We start from the raw sequence: 25,161 nt of genomic DNA on the forward strand, positions 1-25,161 counted from the left end.
GAAGAGATCCCGGAGCAGCGCTGCAAGGTATTCCCGAGTGTAGCTCATGGTTACCGCTTCTGGTACTGAAAGTTAACCCCGAGCTACACTCGGGAATACCGCCAGGGGGGTTAATAGAGATACTTCCAGATGAATGTTGAAGCAAAGTCCAGTTACAGGGGCCCCTGAGGTTGATCACGATGCAGTGTCCATCTTGGTGTCAGGACCTGAAGACAAGGTCATCAGTGATAGGGAGATGCTCCAGCTGTTGCCCATCCAGCCTGGAACGCAGCCTTTCACCAGCAGAAACTATGGTGTTTCACTGGAACTCAAGAGTCAGCCTGTCTGTCAAGTGTGAGGCAAAACAGGTGGAGATAAGAGGAAGCTGTCTACACTCCCTGTCTACACTGCCCGTCAAACCAGCTGCAGATTAGAGGAAGCCTGTCTACACCCTCTGTCTACACTGCCCATCAAACCAGGTGCAGATTAGAGGAAGCCTTTCTACACTCATTTCTGCCATCACCTTCTAGTCCCACACTGATGTGATGTTGTAATTTCACCCTTACAGACTTAATCTTTGATTAACCCAATAAGGCTGGCCATAACTGGTTCAGGGTATGGGCAGGGTGGTTGTACAAATGTCAATCTCTCAGCCCTGTTGAGGTTTTTGGCCTGATCTCTGCCACCAGCTATAGCTGGCAACACTGATCATCGTATTCTGATGGTGGGAAACTCTCCCTGCTGTCAGAATACAATAGCTTCACGGGAAGAACTTTCCCAACAACACCGAGATGTTGATGGGGGAATAAATAATTTTTCTTTTGTTCAACCCTCCTGGTTGACTAAAAAAATGCATCATCTATGGCTTACCCAAGAGTGAAATGCATAAGTGGGGTGGTCTGTAGGGAAGGACATTGTTTGTGCTGGCTGAATAAACTTTGTTGAGTGTCATGGGTGTACGATGAAGTACTTGCAAAGTGCCTTGCTCAATTTACTCATCTCTTGAAAACGTAAAACAGAAGAATGTTTCGAAAACTTATAAACCTTGATTTTTGTAAAACTGATTATGTGAAAAATAATGCTTTAATTTAAAAAATAAAAGAGGAGAACACTGCAATAAGCTACAAATTGGTACACCCTGCCTCCATTAGTTCTCAGCTTCCTGTATTAACATTTTTGGGATTTATGTTCCAGTACCCAGTCTTATACTATTAATCATAAAAACAGGTTTTCTAGAGTGAAGCTTTGGATACAGGTGTCCATTTCATTCACCCAAACATTGCAGGGAAATGTGTATGCCGGATGTTGTAAAGCATCCTTTTTCAACCAGGTTGCCAAGGCCACAGAATTTTTTGCAGCATTACAACCATGGACACTGTGTAGGCCAGCTTCTGGCATCCTAACAACTGAAGACTTAACGAGGAGTTCATCGGGCATTTGAGGATGTCCTTGTTTGGCCTTCCCTTGCCCCTCTTCATCCACACTGGGGTTACATTAGCTGAATGAGAGAAAGAAACTGAGGTGATCATGAGCTTATGGCAGAAGGGGGAATCTAGCCCACTTACCTGGCAAGTGATTCTGTTCCACTGTATGCCTTATGTTGGTGGCAGTGAAGGGGTTAAAGAATATCAGTACTTTTTGCTAAGTTGGATCCAGTTGTTTCCCCCTCGTACTCCCTCTCCAATAAATACATCCCTCTGCTGAATTCCAACTAATTGGTGGATCTGTAGTCCTGTTCACTGATGCCGAGGTCTATGGTGCAAGGCTTTAGTAGGCTACCAGTACAATAAGTCCACTTATAGTAATTGACCAACAGGAACCTGCAAAGTGCAGGAACAACACTTTACACTACTAGAAGATGCCAAAACCTGCTGTTTAAAAGCATCACCAGAATCTGAGCACCCGGATTGCAAAAGGGTGCATCGTAAGCTCACCATACACACTTCAGCCTCATTGTACAATCCCTTTTAGATTTACCATAACAAGGTAATATGAGGATCTACCTGAACTTTCCATTCAATTTGTATCAAATCAGTCTTGGACAATGCTGTTGTTGGTATATCCAAAAGAAAACTGTACATGAATGTGTGGTCAGAACAGGGGCGGACTGACCATTTGGAAACTCGGGAACTGCCCGAGGGGCCCGGGGTCAGTAGGGGGCCCCATGAGATGCCCCTGGAACCTTTTTCCTAGGCTTTTTTGAGTTTGGGCAAGGATACAGGGGCCCCATGATCCCCTATTGCCCGGGGGCCCCATGAGTTGTCAGTCCGCGCCTGGGTCAGAATAAGGTTATGTGCATCTCTATGCATGGACCATCAGGTTCCTGTATTGTTGCTCTGGAGCCTGTTGATCAATTAACGAGGTGTGGGGACCTCAGCTGTGGCCCCTGATATTATCAAGGAGCCACACATACTGTGTATATGCAGTGCTATCAATGATATGCAGTGCTAAGACTGTAAGAGACAGTGGACAACATCCATCAGTAGATATTTAAAGACTGTGGATGTGCTAAAGATGTATTTGGAAACTGAAGACATGTTGCTGGAGACAGTATGAGACTAAGGGCATGGTACTTAAGATTATTAGGGATCACTGCCATAACAGCCTCTTTACAAACCGGTAATTCTACTCATTCTTTTGACTGTTGCAATTTGAGGTCCACACAACAAGTATCAAAGGGCCACAAGTTGGGCATCAGTGGATGGACACTTACAGAGTGTATTTAACCCCTTTATGGCAGCTTACACATAGCAGAATGGTGGGTGGATCTTTGCATCCACACGTCACATATATATTTGTTGCTGCATTATTCTGCGGGCATGCTAAGTCGACACCCCCCGAAGAGTGATTGAGCTGTCACCATCAGCTCACAGTCAATTACCAGTGATCTTGAGCCAGTAGGATTGGCTCCCAATGATGTCTCCACAGTGGTTATCACTAATCAATAACATCATTACCAATCACAGTACCACATGATCTAGGGCACCTCCTATTGGCCTTGGGTGACACGGTACACTTACAGTGGGGATCGAAAGTTTGGGCACCCCAGCTAAAAAATTGTATTAATGTGCATAAAGAAGCCAAGGAAAGATGGAAAAATCTCCAAAAGGCATCAAATTACAGATTAGACATTCTTATAATATGTCAACAAAAGTTAGATTTTATTTCCATCATTTACACTTTCAAAATAACAGAAAACAAAAAAATGGCGTCTGCAAAAGTTTGGGCACCCTGCAAAATTTATAGCATGCACTGCCCCCTTTGCCAAGCTGAGACCTGCCAGTGTCATGGATTGTTCTCAATCATCATCTGGGAAGACCAGGTGATGTCAATCTCAAAGGTTTTAAATGCCCAGACTCATCTGACCTTGCCCCAACAATCAGCACCATGGGTTCTTCTAAGCAGTTGTCTAGAAAACTGAAACTGAAAATCATCATTGGCTTCTTTATGCACATTAATACAAATTTTTAGCTGGGGTGCCCAAACTTTCGATCCCCACTGTACAGGACCTGTTTCCACGATCCACGTGTAGGGGTTAAAGGTCATTACTCCAAAATGGAGTGTAACGGAACTTTGCTTGGTCCCTCTGATGTACAGTATATCATGTACTAACATTCATCCAAATGAAAGTGTAGAGGAATTTTGTAACATCCATTGATCTTCTACTAATCTTGACCTCATTGTGAGATGCAGTACCTAGCACAGCCCATTGTAAGTATCCATTACATATTGTGGTTATGTGTCAAAAGCGCCCTGAGGACACTGGTGGGGGTATTGTCTTGACAATCCAGTTGGGTCACATGACGACGTATAGCTGGGCTGTTTTAGAATGACTTGTTTTAGTTACTGGTAGAAACAGAAATGGCTGCAGTGGAATTAAGAAGAAACGTTCGACCTATGCTGAATAATAAGGTAAGAAATGTAACGAATGATCATTTAGAAAGGATGAGAGCAGTCTGACATTGTCAGTTCACAATGATGATATTGTAATGTGTTGGTGTATAATACAGTGCAGTAAAAAGCCTAAAGTAGTTATGTTCTCTGCAACATGACCTGACCAATGACCATCAATACTGACATTGTTTGAGCAATGTAAAAAACTCAGATATTGTCGTTCTGATGAAGAGAAAGTCCAAATTCAATCCAGTTTTACATAATCGTTTTTCTACCTTTGTTCAAACGCCTACAAAGATTTTGCTACAATTTTTTATGTGTCACAGGGCATGCTAGCTCTGACTTGTTAAAAATCTGACATTAAAGCAATTGTGAACCTACCTCTAATAAAGAAACACAGAGAAAGTCCACAAATTGGACTAGAGTACCAAGAGAGTATATTATTTTATTCAAAAAAGCACTTTACAGCTAATAAAAATCCATAAATATAGCTTGTGCCCATTCTGGGAAAACCGACAATACCTCCCCAAGCAAGGAAATATTACTGATGCAAGCTTCCTTGCCACTTCCCAGCTGTAGGAATCCATTCTGAGTAAGATTTGGTGTTGGAGCTTACTGAGGTGTATGGTGGCACTGCACCTCCAATCCTAAGCCGGGATTTACTACTCAGGCCAAAACACAGTCACATGGGGGATGTTGCATGTTCACTCATACCAAGGAGCCACCTTCTGTTACAGCAGGAATAGGGAGGAGGCAAGGAAGCCCAGATCGATGAGTATACCTTGTTTGGGGCTTCCTTGCCTTGCCTCCCAGTTGCAGGAGTCTATCCCGAAGTAATGGTGTTGGAGCTTTCCCAGTTGGATGATGACACTGCATCCCAAACCCCAAGAAACCATTGACCACTCAGGCCAAAACACTGTCACATGAGAAAAGTCGCATGTACCCCATACCAAAAAGGCGCTCTCTGTTGCAGCATGAACAAGGAAGTAGGTAGGTAGATGAGTATACCTTGCTGAGGGCTTCCTTGCCAGCTCCCAGTTGCAGGAGTCCATCCTGGATACGTTATGGTGTTGGAGTTTACCCAGGTGGATGACTACATTGCACTACCTTCCAACTGCAGGTGTCCATCCTGAGTAAGTTATTGTGTTGGAGTTTACCCAGGTGGATGACTACACTGCACCACCTTCCAGCTGCTTGTATCCATCCTGAGTAAGTTATTGTGTTGGTGTTTACCCAGGTGGATGACTACACTGCACCACCTTCCAGCTGCTGGTATCCATCCTGAGTAAGTTATTGTGTTGGAGTTTACCCAGGTGGATGACTACACTGCACAACCTTCCAGCTGTAGGTGTCCATCCTGAGTAAGTTATTGTGTTGGAGTTTACCCAGGTAGATGACAACACTACACCACCTTCCAGCTGCAGGTGTCCATCCTGAGTAAGTTATTGTGTTGGAGTTTACCCAGGTGGATGACTACACTGCACAACCTTCCAGCTGCAGGTGTCCATCCTGAGTAAGTTATTGTGTTGGAGTTTACCCAGGTGGATGACTACACTGCACAACCTTCCAGCTGCAGGTGTCCATCCTGAGTAAGTTTTTGTGTTGGAGTTTACCCAGGTGGACGACGACACTGCACCACCTTCCAGCTGCAGGTGTCCATCCTGAGTAAGTTATTGTGTTGGAGTTTACCCAGGTGGATGTCTACACTGCACCACCTTCCAGTTGCAGGCGTCCATCCTGAGGAAGTTATTGTGTTGGAGCTTGCCCAGATGGATGATGACACTGTGCCCCAAACCCCAAGGGACGATTGACTGTTTAGGCCAAACTACTGTCACCTGGAGGAAGTCGCATGTACCCCATACCAAGAAGCCACACTCTGTTACAGCAAGAACAAAGAGATATCAAGGGAGCTCAGATAGATGAGTATACCTTGTGAGGCTTCCTTGCAGGTCCCATCTGCAGGAGTCTATCCAGAGAAAGTTATGGTGTTGGAGCTTACGCAGGTAAAAGATGACACCCCAAATAACAACTGACTGCTCAGGCCAAATCAATGTACCTGAGGAAGGGTTGTATTCACCTTGTACCAAGAAGCCATGCAAGAATGGGGAAGAGGCAAGGGAGACAAGATAGGTGAGTATACCTTGCTGGGGGCATGGAGTAGAAGGAAGCATGTCAGATCGAAACAGTGGCTTAGTGGTTAGCATTTCTTCCCGGCAGCACTAGGGTCTTAAGTTTGAATCCCAACAAGGACACTGCCTGCATGGCATTTGAATATTCTCCCTGTGCCTGCATGTGTTTCCTCTCATACTTCAAATACTTGTTGGTAGGTTAATTGGCTCCTGTCTAGAAATTGTGCCTAGTATCTGAATGTAGATTGTAAACACCTTGAGGGCAGGGACTGATGCTAGGGTTGCCGCCTCATTCCTTTAAAACCCGAACACATATTAATTACACAGGTTCTGAGGCTAATTTAATGCAGATAAGGCACTCCATGAGTTTAAATACCACCTTAATCAGCCACAGAACCTGTGTAATTAATGTGTTTGTTTTTAAAGGGATGAGGTGGCAACCCTAACTGATGTGAATGGACAAAATGCGTTGCATAAGTTCTTGGGCCTATATAAATGCCTGTAATAAACAAATACTTTGCCCCAGATGGCAAAAGTAACAATTTCTTACATAAATTTATAGCTGAATACTCCCATTTTGCATGTGCTGACTTAGGATAATGCAAATCACTGATGTAAGGGTGGACTGGTACAACTGGTATTGGCATCAATAAGCCATGCATAAGCCAGGAATGCCCAGGAACACTGAAAGCAGGTTTTGTCCTGCACTGTTATTCGGCAAAGCAGTAAACAAACATGGAATTAATGTAGTAGGGCTTTCCACAGTAAGTCTAAAGTATCAAAGCTCATCCGAGCATCTAGCTTAACTCTGGTTAGTTCCTGACTATAAAGGGGTGACCCCTAATGGGTTCCCCAAAACAAACAGTCCTTGTTCCTTTTGTAGTGTTCTGACAGCACTCAGCCTTTTCACTCAGCAGCAGACTCTCACAGCATAGAGAATAAGAGAGTATTGAGCCTCAGTCAGCTCTCATATAAAGGCCTGCGGACAACTGGGACTAATAAAGAAGTCTGGCTATTGGGTGATATGTGGACCTAGAAATGGAGGGTTTATCCCACCCAAAGCTCTACAAAGCCTCCAGGTTCCGGGTTTCAGGACCAAGAACACAATTTATTAAGCTTCTGAGAATGCAAAAGGTTTGTTTTCTCCACGTCAGTTGCAAACCCTGGAACCCACAAGCATGTTTATGTTAGAAACCTACGTAATATATATATTTATATATATATATATATATATATATATATACAGTCATGGCCGAAATTGTTGGCACCCTTGATATTTTTCCTGAAAATCAAGTATTTCACACAAAAAAGGTATTGCATTAACACATGTTTTGCTATACACATGTTTATTCCCTTTGTATGTATTGGAACAAATATAAAACAGAGGCAGAAAAGCAAATATGACATAATGTCACACAAAACCCCAAAAATGGGCTGGACAAAAGTATTGGCACCCTTAACTTAATATTTGGTTGCACACCCTTTGGAAAACATAACTGAAATCAGTCGCTTCCTATAACCATCAATAAGCTTCTGACACCTCTCACCCGGAATTTTGGACCACTCTTCCTTTGCAAACAGCTCCAGGTCTCTCTTATTGGAAGGACACCTTTTCCCAACAGCAATTTTAAGATCTCTCCACAGGTGTTCAATGGGATTTAGATCTGGGCTCATTGCTGGCCACTTCAGAACTCTCCAGCGCTTCTTTGCCATCCATTTCTGAGTGCTTTTTGACGTATGTTTGGGGTCATTGTCCTGCTGGAAGACCCAGGATCTTGGACGCAAACCCAGCTTTCTGACACTGGGCCCTACAGTGCGACCCAAAATCCTTTGGTAATCCTCAGATTTCATGATGCCTTGCACACAGTCAAGGCACCCAGTGCCAGAGGCAGCAAAACAACCCCAAAACATCATTGAACCTCCACCATATTTTACCGTAGGTACTGTGTTTTGTTCTTTGTAGGCCTCATTCCGTTTTCGGTAAACAGTAGAATGATGTGCTTTACCGAAAAGCTCTATCTTGGTCTCATCTGTCCACAAGACGTTTTCCCAGAAGGCTTTTGGCTTACTCAAGTACATTTTGGCAAACTGTAGTCTTGCTTTTTTATGTCTCTGTGTCAGCAGTGGGGTCCTCCTGGGTCTCCTGCCATAGCGTTTCATTTCATTTAAATGTCGACGGATAGTTCGCGCTGACACTGATGCTCCCTGAGCCTGCAGGACAGCTTGAATGTCTTTGGAACATGTTTGGGGCTGCTTATCCACCATCCGGACTATTCTGCGTTGCAATCTTTCATCAATTTTCCTCATCCGTCCACGACCAGGGAGATTAGCTACAGTGCCATGGGTTGCAAACTTCTTGATAATGTTGCGCACTGTGGACAAAGGCAAATCTAGTTCTCTGGAGATGGACTTGTAACCTTGAGATTGTTGATATTTTGCCACAATTTTGGTTCTCAGGTCCTCAGACAGTTCTCGTCTCCTCTTTCTGTTGTCCATGCTTAGTGTGGCACAGACAGACACACAATGCAAAGGTTAAGTGAACGTCTCTCCTTTTTATCTGCTTTCAGGTGTGATTTCTATATTGCCCACACCTGTTACTTGCCCCAGGTGAGTTTACAGGAGCATCACATGCTTGTAACATTCTTATTTATCCGCAGTTGTGAAAGGGTGCCAATACTTTTGTCCAGCCCATTTTTGGAGGTTTGTGTGACATTATGTCGAATTTGCTTTCTTTCCTCCCTTTTTTTGTTTTGTCCCAATACACACAAAGGGAATAAACATGTGTATAGCAAAACATGTGTTAATGCAATACGTTTCGTGAGAAATACATGATTTCCTGGAGAAATATCAAGGGTGCCAACAATTTCGGCCATGACTGTATAGTGACAGTGTGGTGATCTGTAACGATGTTGAAAGGTTATTTCACCCGGGATTCTCAACAACGCATGTTGAAGGGCTCCAGGGTAAGTGTTTGATACAGAGGAAAGTGGCTTTTCACTATCCTCTTAAGTTTGTAAGGTCCATTTTGGGACCTGGAGCCTGGAGATTTCAAAGCGATTTGGGAGGGATGAAATCTCCCATCCTGGGACCAGGTTTTGGGAATGGCCAGGATACTGATTGCTCAGGTGTGTATGGCAATCTTCTAGAGTCAGGACCAGGGTTCTGGGCTCCACTCCGGCAGACAGGAGTCAGCAGGGCTCCACCCTGGCAGACAGGAGGTCTCTGTCTTGGAGTCAGGAGGTCTTCACCAAGGAGAGGTGGAAGCCAGACTAGCTGTGTGCTACTGGCTAACTGTGTGTGGAAAAGCCATTTTGCAAAGAGTCTGTAGGAGGCAGACATAAAACTTGTGTACAAGCCAGGAGGCTGAACATTTATTTGCATTTGTTTGATGGTGGATACCCCTGCGTGGGAAGATTTATGGAACTTTTTTTCTTTAAATACAATTGGGCAAAAAGGCCCTTAAAAAGAACCGAGTTGCTGTGTGCTTTTGAAAAGAAAAGCTCTACCATTTGAATTGAGTTCCCACAATATATATATATATATATATATATATATATACTGCCCACATTCCTGTCAGGCAGTGCTTCCCCGTTAAAGCTGAATTCCAGGAAATCATATTTTTGCATATCTATGTTGGTCCAGCTTGGCCAATATAAGTTTGCTTTTGTTTTATCGAGCAGCCACCCTGCTGCTTAGTGAACATAGGAGGTTGTTCACTTGGCAGGAGCGCCATCCAGAGAAAATTTTGCATTCTCTCAATGAATGCAGGCTTTTTCTGATTGGAGGAGGCGGAGAAGTAGATAGTGATGTCCTGATCTCCACTTCATTCAGTCAAAGAATGCTTTGAGTTTGACAGGCTGTGCTGTCTGTTAAAGCTGTGTTAAACCCAAAAACAACATTTCAAAATCAATTTCTTTTCTTTAAGTTTTATGTTTCCTTTAATCTCTCTTGGCAGTCTGGGCAGTAAACCAGTTCTTTAATAACCATTTTTAACAGGCTGTCCAACAAAAGTGTCAGTTAGAGGGTTGGGACAAACCATTTACCACCCATGGGTGTGCTTACAATGCTCAGCTTTCATTCATTTATAAAAACAAATGTTGCTGTAACTGAATAAAAAGTGTTAGCTAGAATTTGACTTTAGTTTGTTAAAGTCCTTCTAATTCCACCCTGATAGTGTAACTTCTGATAGGCAATGGCTCCTGAAAGGTATACCCACCTACCTAATACTACCCTCTCCCCTTATTAACAATGCTACTGAAAAGTCTGAAAAAGAAAACCAAAGCAGTCATCACAGTTAAGAATAAATAAGCGACATTGTATTCAAATTTTGATTTTGGGTTTAATACCGGTTTAAATTTGGAATGCCAAGTTAACATTTCTGCAATGCCAAGGTAAATTGTGCTCACCCAAATGTCCACCATGCTCATTTGGAGGTGGTAGGAGAAAAGTAAAAACATGGGTCAGCTGACAATTTTTCTCTCCCTCCTGCCGTCCGTGGGAATGAGGTCTTATAGTGCAGTTAACATGGCATTGCAGTGCACTGCACACCTACTATGTGCACAAAACAGCCAATCCCTGGGAATCTGCAGGCATGGGTTGCCACATGCTCAGTAGGTCTTTGCTGAAGAAGGACCCTTTTCCCTCCCCCTGTTCTGTTATTTGGGTAACACTGCTTTATACTTTTGTATTTGTATGTGACACTTTGCTGTATGCTGCATCTGATGTGTATACTTATTTGATGTACTGTATGTACATTTTTTATGTATGATGTGGCCGTTGTGAATGTATGCATGGTGTGCTAGTCCATTCCCAGAAAGTAAAGTTTTCAATTTGCACGGAAGTAAAATTGAAGCAGTTGATATCCTTTTTGCAGAACATTTATTGAATTCATTGTTTAGCAGTTGCATCAAAGGATGAATTCTATGCAATTTAATCATTTTTTGAAGAAGCCAAGTTGCAGATATACAGAAGAGCCCTGGGGACATCCTAAAATGTATTAAACAAAATTCTGACTTTTAAAATCAGAAATCTGAGTTTCAAAGTTAGAATTCTGAGATTAAAAGTCAGAATTCTAAGTTTCAAAATGAGAATTCTGAGTTTCATAGTTAGAATTCTGAGATTAAATGTCAAAATTCTTCCAGATTTTTGAGTTTCACAGTTAGAATTCTGAGTTTCAAAGTCAGAATTCTGAGTGTCAAAGTCAGACGTCTGAGATTAAAAGTCAGAATTCTGTACTTTAAAAGTCAGAATTTTGAGGGAAAAAGTCAGAATCCTGAGTTTCAAAGTCAGAATTCTGAGTTTCAAAGTCAGAATTCTGGATTTCAAACTCAGAATTCTGGATTTGAAACAGCAATTTGAGAAGAAAAGTCATAATTCTGGATTTCAAACTCAGCATTTTGAGAATAAAAATCAGAATTCCTAGATTAAAAGTCATAATTCTGAGTGTCAAAGTCAGACATCTGAGATTAAAAATCAGAATTCTGTATTTTAAAGTCAGAATTTTGAGGGGAAAAAAGTCAGAATCGTGAGTTTCAAAGTCAGAATTCTGAGTTTCAAACTCAGAATTCTGGATTTCAAACAGCATTTTGAAAAGAAAAGTCAGAATTCCAAGATTAAAAATCAGAATTCTGAGTGTCAAAGTCAGACGTCTGAGAATAAAAGTCAGAATTCTGTATTTTAAAGTCAGAATTTTGAGGGAAAAAAGTCATAATTCTGAATTTCAAAGTTAAAATTCTGAGTTTCAAAGTCAGAATTCTGAGTTTTAATGTCGGAATTCTGAATTTCAAAGTCAGCATTTTGAGAATAAAAGTCAGCATTCCTAGATTAAAAATCTGAATTCTAAGAGTCAAAGTCAGACATCTGAGATTAAAAGTCAGAATTTTGTATTTTAAAGTCAGAATTTTGAGGGAAAAAAAGTCAGAATTCCTGAATCTCACAGTCAGAATTCAGAGTTTATACCAGTAGTAGCCTCTACTAAGAGGGCTGTCACTTGTAAGATCATAAGACCAATGAGCAACAATGTAGTTTAGTGCCAACACACATGATATAGGGAACCTCAGAATTCTGACTTTATTCTCAGAATTCTACTTTTGAAACTCAGAATTCTGACATTAAAATCAGAATTTTGTTTTGTAAATTTCTTTTAGGATGGCCCCGGCGCTCTTCTGTACAGATGACATATTCTAGCTAGATCTGAATTCCCCCATTCTATTGGTTCTATAATTTCATACAGTATGTTATACAGTTGCTCATCATCTAAAAGGAAAAGCCATCACTTGATCCTGTCCCAATGTGTATTTGTTTCAGATGTTAGGTGTTTAGGTTCCAGCTTTTTGCAGATCTGGGTGTGATTGTTGTGAACTGAATGTCAGAACTTCAGAAATGAGTGAACTGCATAATTACACTGGACTGAGCTACCGGCGTCATGAAAGCAATGGTTGTAGGCTGAATAATGCATACCAGGCTGCACCTTTATTTAGAAAAGCACATTGTGTCTTATTGATTGTTCATTGTAGAGCATTAACTTCTGCAGAGTACAAATGGATCTATATTTTGATGTGGTTGGTTTTAGTTGAGCCCCTTGTTGTGTCCTTGTCTACAGGATCAGGAACTGGACACACAGAAGAAACATCAATTTACGGACCGAGACGCCTGGTGGTTATTCTCACTCAGGGTAAGGTTATACAGGCATGTACATGTACACGCATGCATGTATGTAATTATACCCATGAACTCTTCAAGCCCAATTTTATTACCTGCCCTGCTTCTTTAGGCTTATAACGTGTACTTGTGACTATTCCAATATCCATTGTTCTCACTGCAAAATATTTAAAGTAGAACTGTAGGCAAAACTTTTTAAAACATTTTAGATAGAGCGAGATGGCCAGTGATAAAACCAAGTGGTTGAGCCAAGGATTACCCACCCCCCAAACCCCCCACTTGAACACTGACCTGGAACCTCTGAGACCTGTACACATGCTGCTCCAAAAATTAAATCAGCCTCTTCATGCCGACGCCTCCCGGCCCTTTAAGGGGTTTCAGATGCCGGGAGGTGGGACAGGGTTTTAGGGTCATGTGACTGCCGTGATTTGCTGTCACGGTGATCACATGATCAGAAAAGGTCCTGATCGCAAGGGGAGATCGGGACCTTTCCGTGAGACACCGACATATCTGCTGCGAGTGCGCAGGAAGTGGGAGGAAAGCTCTAAAAAGAAGAAAATTTCCCTCTTAGACAGCTATCTCCGAAATAGGTGTACCCACTGCAAGATTTTCCCTTTGCCTGTGTTTCTGATGACAACTGTGAAATTTTGGATATCACTTTCTGTTTCAGAGACAACGGTCACAAGGGCTGAAATATTCACCAGGACTATAATATGGGAGAACCTCCCCAACAAGGACACAGATGGGGAAAAAATCTAGTCTAGCCAATGAGTTTTGCTATACATACACTTTAAAGAATATGAAAGGCAATTGCTTAAAGCAAGACTCCAGGAATTAAATGAATCATGCCCCCCGGACAAAGTACTATTTATTTATCTAAAGTGACTGGCCACAGGTGATACACAGAGATGAAGCAAATCCTCCAACATAAGTTGCACCTGTTTATTTGCAGCCTCTCTTACCAAAAGTCCACAATTTACACATCTTTTCTGAGCTTCAGAAAGCAGTGGGTGGGGATTTGATGTTACCCATTGCACAACATAGATCAGGGAGCTGAGTGTAATTTGAGATCTTAGTGGAGGAAATGGTCACATGCCTTCTACCAAGTCTCATAGGGAAACATGCACAGACTGTCAATCACCTTCTGTGTGCTGGGATGGCGGAGCTGTCTTCCAGGGTTGTTTGGTATCAGCATAGACGGGCAGCTTTGACTCATGCAAAGGAATGAGTAAATAGACACAATTCACACTAAGTGCTTTGGATTGAGGCAAGTACATATTATAGAAGGATATGCTTTGTTCATTTTTCATTTTAGAAAATTACCATTACTTTAAATTTTTAGCTAAATACATTTAGGACTGTAATGTAGCAGTCATGTGGCCGCTCCAGTCCTATTCTTATCCTTCTTGTGCTATGGCGGTTGGTAGGGAGCAGCAGCAACATATGTGTGGTTCAGGCTACTGTTGGTGTGGCTACTGTGCTTTTTTGACCAGTAACAAAGACCACTGGCAGCAGTGGCTGCATTATAATGTCAACCCTGCTGTATTGAGAACTATGGGAAGGCATTGACAGCTACTGATGGTCAATGTCACGCATCTAGAAGTGCCCACAAAGCTTTTGCTGGATGAGGACACACAAATGTGCCCTACATGCAGACCTGCAGACCATGGGGCTGTATTGAATAGGAAAAATAAAGTAGGGTCCAGGGGCGGACTGACAACTCATGGGCCCCCGGGCAATAGGGGATCATGGGGCCCCTGTGTCCTTGCCCAAACTCAAAAAAGCCTATGAAAAAGGGGCATCTCATGGGGCCCCCTACTGACCCGGGCTCTCAGGCAGTGCCCGAGTTTCCAAATGGTCAGTCCGCCCCTGGTAGGGTCAGGCCCCCCACTGCCTCAAAAATAAGCAAAACAAATTCTAAACTGGAGTTCTGCTTTAAGACATTTGTCGGAAGACAAACATCTGAAGATTTTTCTTTCCTCATGCATGCACACAGCTAATAACAATGTCTTGTTTCTGTTATCAGGAATCCCCCCATCCTGGTGCTTATGACCTTCGTGACTTCCTACAAGACTCAAAGCTTAACCCTGTGCAGCCATCTTACAGCTTCAAAGGGGAAGGACGTAAAAAGCCACTGAATCTGCCCGGGGCTGGTGATGTTCTGTTGCCAGGCTGCTACAAGTTTCCTGAATTCGGTGATCTGGTGGAGAAGATCCCACTAACCTATTCATTCCGGAACACCCCAAGAAGTGCTGTACAACTAGGGGTTAGAGATAAGGTAACAAATACAGGCACTCAGTGCTTCCCATCAAACATTGTATGTGCTGGAGAAAGTAAGGGAACCTATTGGAAGATTTCCCTCCTCTTCCTATACCAGGGCAACTGGAGAATTTGGGATTTCTCCAAAACTCACCAGGAGACATAGAGAGGATACATCTGCCCAGTGGTCACCAGGACACATAGATAGGATAAATCTCCCTATGGTCACCAGGACACATGCATAGGATAAATCTCCCCAATGGTTACCAGGACACATAGGATATATCTCCCCAATGTTTACCAGGACACATAGGATATATCTCCCCACTGGTCACCAGGACACACGGGATAAATCTCCCCACTGGTCACCAGGACACATTGATAGGATAAATCTCCAAAATGGTCACCAGGACACATAGAAAGGATAAATCTCCCCATGGTATGGTCACCAGGAGACATAGGATAAATCTCTCCAATGGTCACCAGGACACAGGATAAATATCCCCGATGGTCACCAGGACACAGAGAGGATAAATCTCCCTGATGGTCATCAGGACACATAGAGAGGATAAATCTCCCCGATGGTCACAGGACACAGAGAGGATAAATCTCCCTGAAGGTCACCAGGACACAGGATAAATCTCCCCAGTGGTCACCAGGGCACACAGAGAGGATAACTCTCCCCAGTGGTCACCAGGACACACAGAGAGGATAAATCTCCCTGAAGGTCACCAGGACACATAGAGAGGATAAATCTCCCCAGTGTACCATATGGGCTTGTAAATGGTCAGTCGGGAGTGAAAAAAATGCAGATCAACTGCCTGATTTTACTGCTCCCTTGCCACCTGTGTGAAATGAGCCTAAATGTTTTTTTCACATTATCAGCTGGAGTGAATCATCATCTGAACTTAAAACCGAGCTAAACTTAAAGGTCAGCTGAATACATTCTAGGTGCTTAATAAAATGTTTGCAAAGTCTTACGTTTCATTTTCCATACAAAACAGCCACAACCTGAACAGAAAAGCCTGTCCCCTGCCAGCCTGCCATAGAGAAAGACCTTTGCTGTCTGTGTGGAAGCAGAGCACTATCCACAGAGGTCCAACCCAGGACTCTGTGTGTTTTGTGGCGCCGCACCACACTGCTCCTGCCCTAACAGGTTGTTTGCAGTTCTGCATTAAAAACCCACACAGGTTGAAGAAGTTTGTATTGTTTGCTGAAAAACAATATTATGAGTGAAAATCATCATAGATTTACAGAACATTGAACGTCTCAAACAAATCTCATTTCATTTTATGAGGAAGTTAGCACAAAAGTAGACAAAGGAGTGGCTGTTGGACTTTCCAAAAAGTTGACACTGTTCCCCCCAGATGGCTAATATACCTGTAGTTACATCATTTATAAAGCTGAAAAAAAGACACATCCTTCCAGTTCAACGTGTGTGTGTGTGTGTGTGTGTGTGTGTGTGTGTGTTTTATTCTCTAACAATTCCCATAGCCTTGTATATTCTGTTCCTGAGGAAGACATCTAGTCTAGGTTTTTTAAGTTGTTGACCCCCCTGGCAAGTATCAATTCCTGGGCTGCTCTAACAGTAAATAACCCTTTCCTCAATCTAAGGTTAAGCTTCCTTTCTTCTGTAGAGCTACCCCAACAGGGGCCACTCGATGATGCTCGTCCCCTGTGGTTGCCCTGACCTTGCAAGTCTTCCGACACCTGTGACACTCTGGGTTCTGGCATATTTCAATAGTAGAGGATAATAATGCAAGAGATACAATTACTTTAGTAACAGCTCTATATTAGTGCTTGCTCAAAAGCATAGACCAGCCTTTCTCAACCAGGGTGCCCAGGCTGCCTGGAGTGCCTTAAGGTTTCTTCAGGGGTGCCTTGGGAAAATGTCCAAAAATGACCCAAAACTTGTATACAAGCTAGCGGGTGGAACAAGCCTGCATTTTAGTTATACAAAGTCACAGGTTTTCCTTGTGCAGCATTATGACATTCTAGCCACCGACATCCTGACAACCAATGACATCATCAGTTGATAAGGAGGATGTCAGTTGCCTGCACAGCATCCTTGTTTGACCCTCCCCTGCCCCTCTCCATCAGTGCTGGGGAGTCACATTAGCTCAGTGATGGAGAAAAACTGAGAGAGAAGAGAAACATTGGAATACTAGTCAGTACCAGTGTGCAGAAGTGTATTTGCTTTGGAAGAATAAATCCCCTCTAATTTTGGGTGTCCTACATGTGTGGAAGTTGCTGCGTTATATAAAACTATTAGAATAGATTTTCACATTTTAGAATGGGGTGCCTCGGGACTGTCCATAATTTTAAAGGGTGCCTTGACTGAAAAAAGGTTGAGAAACACTGGCATAGACAAAGGCATAATGAGATTAGGTGCAACACATGAAAGCAGAAACACTGATACAATAAGACAGTCAATTAGCAAAGTTTAACAGAATATACAGTTATGAGTAGTAAACTTCAACCATTTAAATGCAACACCAGTAGTAAGAGGGGGCAGAGAAGACCTGTTGGCTTATCAGCTCCCTCTGGGCCACCAGTTTTACCAGGGTTATGCAGAGAATTACATAAATGTATACTCCAGCATAAGTATATGTAGGTACTCTTGTTTGAGTAACAATGGCCTTAAAAAGGAAGTGGTCCTTTTAACTAGAGATTGCAGCTTGAGTCCTATGATCCTAAAAGTTCCCAAGAGGGTGGTATCCGCTGTCTTCTGCTAGCAGTGGTGGGGCCCATAAACATTATTGAATATTGGTAATTCAAAGAAGTTAAGCAGACAGGCTGTGGTATTGCTCAAAGCAAAAGTCTACCGGTAACTGAGGTGTAAAGTGTCTCTAGTGTGATGACAGAAAGAGGTTGGGCATCTGCCTGCTCTCCAATCTTGTTTACAGCAAAGCCTGCTAGGAACAAAGAATTCTTAAACAGACTCTTGAATGTCTGCTGCAACGTGTAGAGTGTCCGAGAAACAGAAACAACACCTCCTGCGCTCAGGGACCCAGATCAAGGGTGGGTAGATGGATAGACCACTCAGGAAGCTCGTCCACCAATGGATCAAAGGTTTTGCAGCTCTTAACAAGGCTGAGGAGGCCCGACCAGTACTGCAGATTGAAGACAAAACGAAAGCGCACCAACCTTGCGCATTACCTCAATAAAAAGCTGTGATTTTATGAAAATGTGATGTATACTCACAAACAAAGCAGTATAACAAGCGTATAAAATCCTAAAAGGAACATTGAAGTGTAAGACGAGTGCGAATCACATCAAGAGGGGAGACTCTCAAAGTTCATCTGACGCATTACGAAGGGGAGTCCCTTCTTCCTCAGAGCTAACAAAACCATGAGTGGCCTCTTCTCTATATCGTACAACTAAGAATAAGCCCTCCTAAATGGGCTGGTCAGTCCTAACAAAGAAGGAGGGGCATAGGTGTCAGAACAAACATGCTAAACAAAATAGAATGATATGGAACCATTTAGCAACATTGTAAACATATCTATTAAATAGATATATATTTTTTTTTATTTCTTATACCATCAATACCATCAGCTGTACTGATTCACATCATACGTTTGTGCACTAATGGTATAAAAAAATAAATAATAATAATAAAATATATATATATATATATATTGTTTAATACTATCAGTGCACAAACGTATGATGTGAATCAGTACAGCTGATGGTACTGATGGTATAAGAAAAAAAATATATATATATATATATATTATTATTATTATTTCAGGTACTTATATAGCGCCATCAATTTACTCAGCGCTTTACATATATATTGTACATTCACAGCAGTCCCTAACCCTCAAGGGGCGTACAATCTATATATATATATATATATATATATATATTAGATATGTTTACAATGTTGTTAAATGGTTCCATATCATTCTAATTTGTTTAGCATGTTTGGCAGTCCCCCCACCAAAAAAAAACCACACAGTTTACTATGCTGCAGTTATGAATGAACACATTAAGTGATTGGTACTGATCACACATTGTGTTCATTCAGGAAGAAAAGGAGCTGGTAAATGTGATATATTTACATATTTATTATGTAAGTTGAAGTCCTTAGGCTTAAAAAGTGTAGTCTTTAAATAGGTAGAAAACTGGTGTGAAGACTGTTTTCACAGGGTAGTGATTCATACTCTGAATGGCCTGAGGTTATTAGTGGTGTACACCAAGGTTCAGCACTGGGACTTTTACTTTTTAACCTATTTAAAATTATATAGATTTGGGGATTAAAAGTGCCATTTTAGTGTTTGCAGATGACACCAAGCTATGCAATAGAATAAGGTTCTTACAGTCAACCTCAATGCACAGCTGACCTCAATTCACTATTTATTTGGGCACCTATGTGGCAAATGAGGTTTAATGTTGATAAATGTAAAGTTATGCACTTGGGGGCTAAAAACATACATGCATAATACATAGTAGGAGGAGTACAACTGGGAGAATCAATAGTCGAGAAGGACCTTGGTGTTCGGGTAGATCACAGACTTAATGCAGCATTAAACCCATAAGCATACATTTATTATATTGCAGCTTACTAATTTTTAGATATGATAGCTGCATTTGTTTTCTTTTGTTTAAGCTTTCTTCCTTCTATTTTCACCTGGTGATCCAGCCAGTAAGTCTGTTGTTTTTCAAAGGAACAGGTTCTCTTCCAGATGTTTACAGGGATGAGACAAACCATTTAACAATGGTAGTGGTGTTTACAATGATCAACTTTTATTTATTCATGTAAAACCTTTATCCCAAAAGGGAAAAAAACTGTTTGCTATAACTAAATATACAGTGTGATTGAAGTGTTTGGCTTCAATATGTTAGTGTACAGTGCATCCAGAAAGTATTCACAGCGCTTAACTTTTGCCACATTTTGTTATGTTACAGCCTTATTCCACAATGGATTAAATTCATTTTTTCCCTCAACATTCTACAAACAATATTCCATAATGACAACGTGAAAGAACTTCATTTTGAAATATTTGCAATTTATTAAAAATGAAAAATGTAAAAACCACACGCACGTAAGTATTCACAGCCTTTGCCATGACACTCAAAATTGAGCTCTGGTGCATCCTGTTCCCACTGATCATCCTTGAGATGTTTCCACAACTTGATTGGAGTCCACCTGCGGGAAATTCAGTTGATTGGACATGATTAGGAAAGGCATAAACCTGTCTATATAAGGTCCCACAGGTAACAGTGCATGTCAGAGCACAAACCAAGCCATGAAGTCCAAGGAATTGTCCGTAGACCTCCGAGACAAGATTGTATCAAGACACAGATCTGGGGAAGGGTACAGAAAATTTTCAGCAGAATTGAAGGTCCCAATGAGCACAGTGGCCTCCATCATCCGTAAATGGAAGACGTTTGGAACCACCAGGAATCTTCCTAGAGTTGGCAAAAATGAGCAATCGAGGGAGAAGGGCCTTAGCCAGGGAGGAGGTAACCAAGCAACTGATGGTCATGCTGAAAGAGCTCCAGCATTTCTCTGTGGAGAGAGGAGAGCCTTCCAGAAGAACAACCATCTCTGCACCACCTCACCAATCAGGCCTGTATGGTAGAGTGGCCAGACAGACGTAAAAGGCAAATGGCAGCCTGCCTGGAGTTTGCCAAAAGGCACCTGAGGGACTCTCCGACTATGAAAGAAAAACTCTCTGGCCTGATGAAACAAAGATTGAACTCTTTGGCCTGAATGCCAAGCGTCATGTCTGGAGGAAACCAGGCACCGCTCACCACCTGACCAATACATCCCTACAGTGAAGCATGGTGCTGGCAGCATGGTGCTGGCATCATGCTGTGGGGATGTTTTTTAGTGGCAGGAACTGGGAGACTAGTCAGGATCGAAGGAAAGATGAATGCAGCAATGTACAGAGACATCCTTGATGAAACCCTGTTCCAGAGCGCTCTGGACCTTAGACTGGGGCAATGGTTCATCTTTCAAAAGGACAATAACCCTAAGCACACAGCCCACATAACAAAGGAGTGGCTACGGGTCCACTCTGTGAATGTTCTGAAGACTTAAACCCGTTTGAACATCTCTGGAGAGATCTGAAAATGGCTATGCACCGACTCTTCCCATCCAACCTGATGGAGCTTGAGAGGTCCGGCAAAGAAGAATGGGAGAAATTGCCCAAAACTAGGTGTGCCAAGCTTGTAGCATCATACTGAAAACGACTTGAGGCTGTAATTGGTGCTACAGGGGCCTCAACAAAGTATTGAGCCTGGGAATACTTATGTACATGGGGTTTTATTCATTTTTTATTTTTAATAAATTGCAAAGATTTCAAAACAAACTTCTTTCAGGTTGTCATTGTGGGGTATTGTTTGTAGAATGTTGAGGAAAAAAATAAATTTAATCCATTTTGGAATAAGGCTGTAACAGAACAAAATGTGGCAAAAGTTAAGCGCTGTGAATACTTTCTGGATGCATTGTATTTAAATCTACTAATACATCTTGCACTCCCCCCCCCCCCCGAATGACAATGCTGCTGTCTGTTGTACTTCCTGTGCTGATTTATCCAGAGTGGGGGAACTCTAATACAGAAGGTGAAGACAGAGGGAGAAATGCAAAAAAAAACTAATGTAGCCATCACATCTAACGATTGGTTAGCTGCAATATATTACATTTTTGGTTTTGGGTTTGATGCCATTTTAAAAGTGAACTTCAGGTAAGAACTGTATTGCATATTTACATTGGTCCAGCTTGGCATGATGAAAGTATGCATATTTCATACCTTTTAGACTGCATGCTGGGGAAGCTGACAATCAATGATGCAGTAGTCAGCTCTAGTACAGTGATAGCCTTGATCTCCTGCTCAGGATCTGAGAGTGAAGCTTGTTTAAATATTAAAGCTAAGTAAAGTTAACTTTAAAAGATTTGCAATTTCTGAACTCAGTAAATAATCTATAATGCCTGTGTATTCATGTAATTTCTTTTACCAGCTGTAAACAGTATGTAAATTCAAAGAAATAAATGGCAAACTGTGGCTGATTGAACTGATCATGGGAATTCTGAAACAATTAATTTTCTTGGTAGAGTCTGATATTGAGGTGTGCATTCCACTGATTCAATCAAAATTCAATTCAATGGTTCCTATGTAAGAAATTATGTTTGGAATGTTGATAATCAGACTTTTTTCAGGACTGACCGCTATCCAGAGACTGATGTACAGGAATATGCAGCTAATAAAACACTTCAAAGCAACTTCAAAGTAAACACGACCATACATTATAATTTCCCAGGAAGATGAAGAAGAACCTTCATCTCTGAGGAGAAATACAAAAATGACTAACATGATGTTTTTATTATGTTTAAATCTTTGATATAATATTTTCATCCCTGAGGACAAACAAATGTTACATAGTTTGAATTTTTAATCCTGTTTTGAAAGACAAAGTTTGCCTAAAAGGTTGATGGAGATGGTGGCTATCCCCATAACATTGTAAAAAAGGGATCAGCTGGAAATCCAGGCAACTAGTCTTGAAGTTAAGGTAAAAAATGGCAGCTTTGGGGTGGACTTCATCTGCGATGTGCAGCGAACATGGCACCCACTTCCGTTTTCTTAATCTACTTTCTTCAACCTATGTTTCCTTCTTTCTCCCACCTTCTCCAGTCCTTCTCACTCCATCTTCCCTTCTTCTTACAAAGTTTCCTTTCTCCCCCCTCCCCCCTTTTATTTCTTTTATCATTCCTTATGCTTTGGTGATGCATGAGTCTCCTCTACTTTTCAAGCATGTGCACTGTTCTTGCTGTCATTGGGGCTTTCTGAGTATAATACTGAGATTGTGGTACTATCACTATCCAGAGGGTACCCCTGGAACTCATCTCTGACTGTTTATTCTCTTAATTTATCTCAAAGTGATTTCAGTTTTTGTTTTTCTTTTGTCATTATATTTTGGTTTTGTATTTTCCTAACATGTACACTATATTGCCAAAAGTATTGGGCCCCCCCCTCCAAATAATTGGATTCTGGAGTTCCAATCACCTCCATGGTCACAGGTGTATACAATCATCACCTAGGCATGCAGACTGCTTCTACAAACATTTGTGAAAGAATGGGTCGCTCTCAGGAGCTCAGTGACTCCAAGTGTGGTACCGTGATAGGTTGCCACCTGTGCAATAAGTCCATCCGTGACATTTCCTGGCTACTAAATATTCCACGGTCAACTATTAGTGGGATTATAACAAAGTGGAAGCAGCTGGAAACAACAGCAACTTAGCCACCAAGTGGTAGGCCACGTAAAATGACAGAGCGGGGTCAGAGCATGTTAAATCGCACAGTGTGCAGAAGTTGCCAACTGTCTGCAGAGTCAATAGCTAAAGACCTCCAAACTTCATGTGGCCTTCAGATTAGCACAACAACAGTGCGTAGAGAGCTTCATGGAAGCTGCATCCAAGCCTTACATCACCAAGTGCAATGCAAAGAGTCAGATGCAGTGGTATAAAGCACGCCGCCACTGGACTCTAGAGCAGTGGAGACGTGTTCTCTGAAGTGACCAATCACGCTTCTCTGTCTGGCAATCCGATGGACGTGTCTGGATTTGGCAGTTGCCAGGAGAACGGTACTTGCCTGACTGCATTGTGCCAAGTGTAAAGTTTGGTGGAGGGGGGGATTATGGTGCCGGGTTGTTTTTCAGGGGTTGGGCTTGGCCCCTTGGTTCAAGTGAAGGGAACTCTTAAGGCATCAGTATAACAAGACATTTTGGACAATTTCATGCTCCCAACTTTGTGGGAAGAGTTTGGGGATGGCCCCTTCCTGTTCCAACATGACTGCGCCCCAGTGCACAAAGCAAGGTCCATAAAGACATGGATGAGCGAGTTTGGGGTGGAGGAACTTGACTGGCCTGCACAGAGTCCTGACCTCAACCTGATAGAACACCTTTGGGATGAATTAGAGCAGAGACTGTGAACCAGGCCTTCTCATCCGACATCAGTGCCTGACCTCACAAATGTGCTTCTGGAAGAATGGTCAAACCTTCCCATAGACACCCTCCTAAACCTTGTGGACCTCCTAAGCCTTCCCAGAAGAGTTGAAGCTGTTATAGCTGCAAAAGGCGGGGCTAACTCAATATTGAACCCTATGGACTAAGAATAGGATGCCATCAAAGTTCATGTGCGTATAAAGGCAGGTGTCCCAATAATTTGGCAATATAGTGTATATGTTCTGGTTTGGACCCTCCAAGAACGGTTGGCTGGTCTGTAATGGCCCATGGACTATCTTGAGGACTCTAGTATTGGTTATGATATCTTGATAACCTATTTTGTTATGTTTGTTGTATTTTTTTCTGTACCCATTTTCTAATAAAAATATTATGGAAAAAAAATGGCAGCCTACCTATTTTTACAGTACAGGTCTCTTTGAGTGCTCAGACTGGGTCATAGGCTTGTTTCATATTAGCCAAAGTGTGGCTAAGCAGCTGCTGTTTGGCATTCGGAATGCAATCCTGCCACATCCTAAATGCCTGTTATGTCTTTTTTTATAATGAGGCTAATGTGCTGCAAACACAAGCTAAGCATTTGTCCTCATTGACTTGAATGGCTACGTTTGACAGCCGGTGCCACCTTTCAAGTCAGCAATAAATTTTCTGTGACTGCAATGCAAAGCATTGTGGAATGTAACCCCCCTCCAGATGTATTTTACGCTTTCAGTGGGCATCCAGGTGGTGATAAAACTGTGGCTCAGCTGCTTGTTTTTACTGCCCCCTCAGCCACCCCTATGAAGAGGCCATTGTCCGTGTGCTGCAAATATAAAATACATATTGTATGTGTAGCAGGCTCAACTTGAGAAAGGGTGCAGTTGCTCAAGAGTGTGCTTAGTGTAACTTCTGGTTCATTAGGCCTCATTCACACCTTAGTGTTTTGTAATTCCCAACTTGAAGCTCCAAAACGACCATCATGCAAAATCCTAATTTCAGTTGTGGTTGTTCATATATGACCACTTAAATGCATTTAGCTCAATGCCTGGTGCAACAAAAGCTACATTAGCTACTTTTGAGATATAATTGGTTGTAGTGGCTCCATAGATTTGAATGGGAATGCCTGAAAACACACAAACCAAGCATTTTTACACATTTTTTTCCAAGTTTTTTTTAGCTTGTAAGAGCAGATCTGATCTCCTCACTTTAGTGCTTTCCTTTGGCTAAATAAAAGCACCTGAAACTTGAATACCCATGTAAAACACTTGAAATATGTTTATATATAAAAAAAAGC

At 42.0% G+C, this 25,161-nt stretch overlaps 1 protein-coding gene across 1 annotated transcript in view; it reads left to right on the forward strand.

Moving 5' to 3' along the window:
• Positions 1-3,793: 3,793 nt before the first annotated feature.
• Positions 3,794-25,161, forward strand: part of STPG4 (sperm-tail PG-rich repeat containing 4) — a 100,890-nt gene continuing 79,522 nt past the window's right edge. The window contains exons 1-3 of the mRNA XM_089653909.1: positions 3,794-3,891; positions 12,604-12,675; positions 14,689-14,940. Coding sequence (XP_089510035.1) covers positions 3,841-3,891; positions 12,604-12,675; positions 14,689-14,940 — 375 coding nt within the window. The 5' untranslated portion in view covers positions 3,794-3,840. The remainder of the gene's footprint in view (positions 3,892-12,603; positions 12,676-14,688; positions 14,941-25,161) is intronic.

The sequence above is a fragment of the Staurois parvus genome, unplaced genomic scaffold (genome assembly GCF_062004578.1).
Source record: "Staurois parvus isolate SC_StPar_1 unplaced genomic scaffold, SC_StPar_1.0 ptg000727l, whole genome shotgun sequence".
Lineage (NCBI taxonomy): Eukaryota > Metazoa > Chordata > Amphibia > Anura > Ranidae > Staurois > Staurois parvus.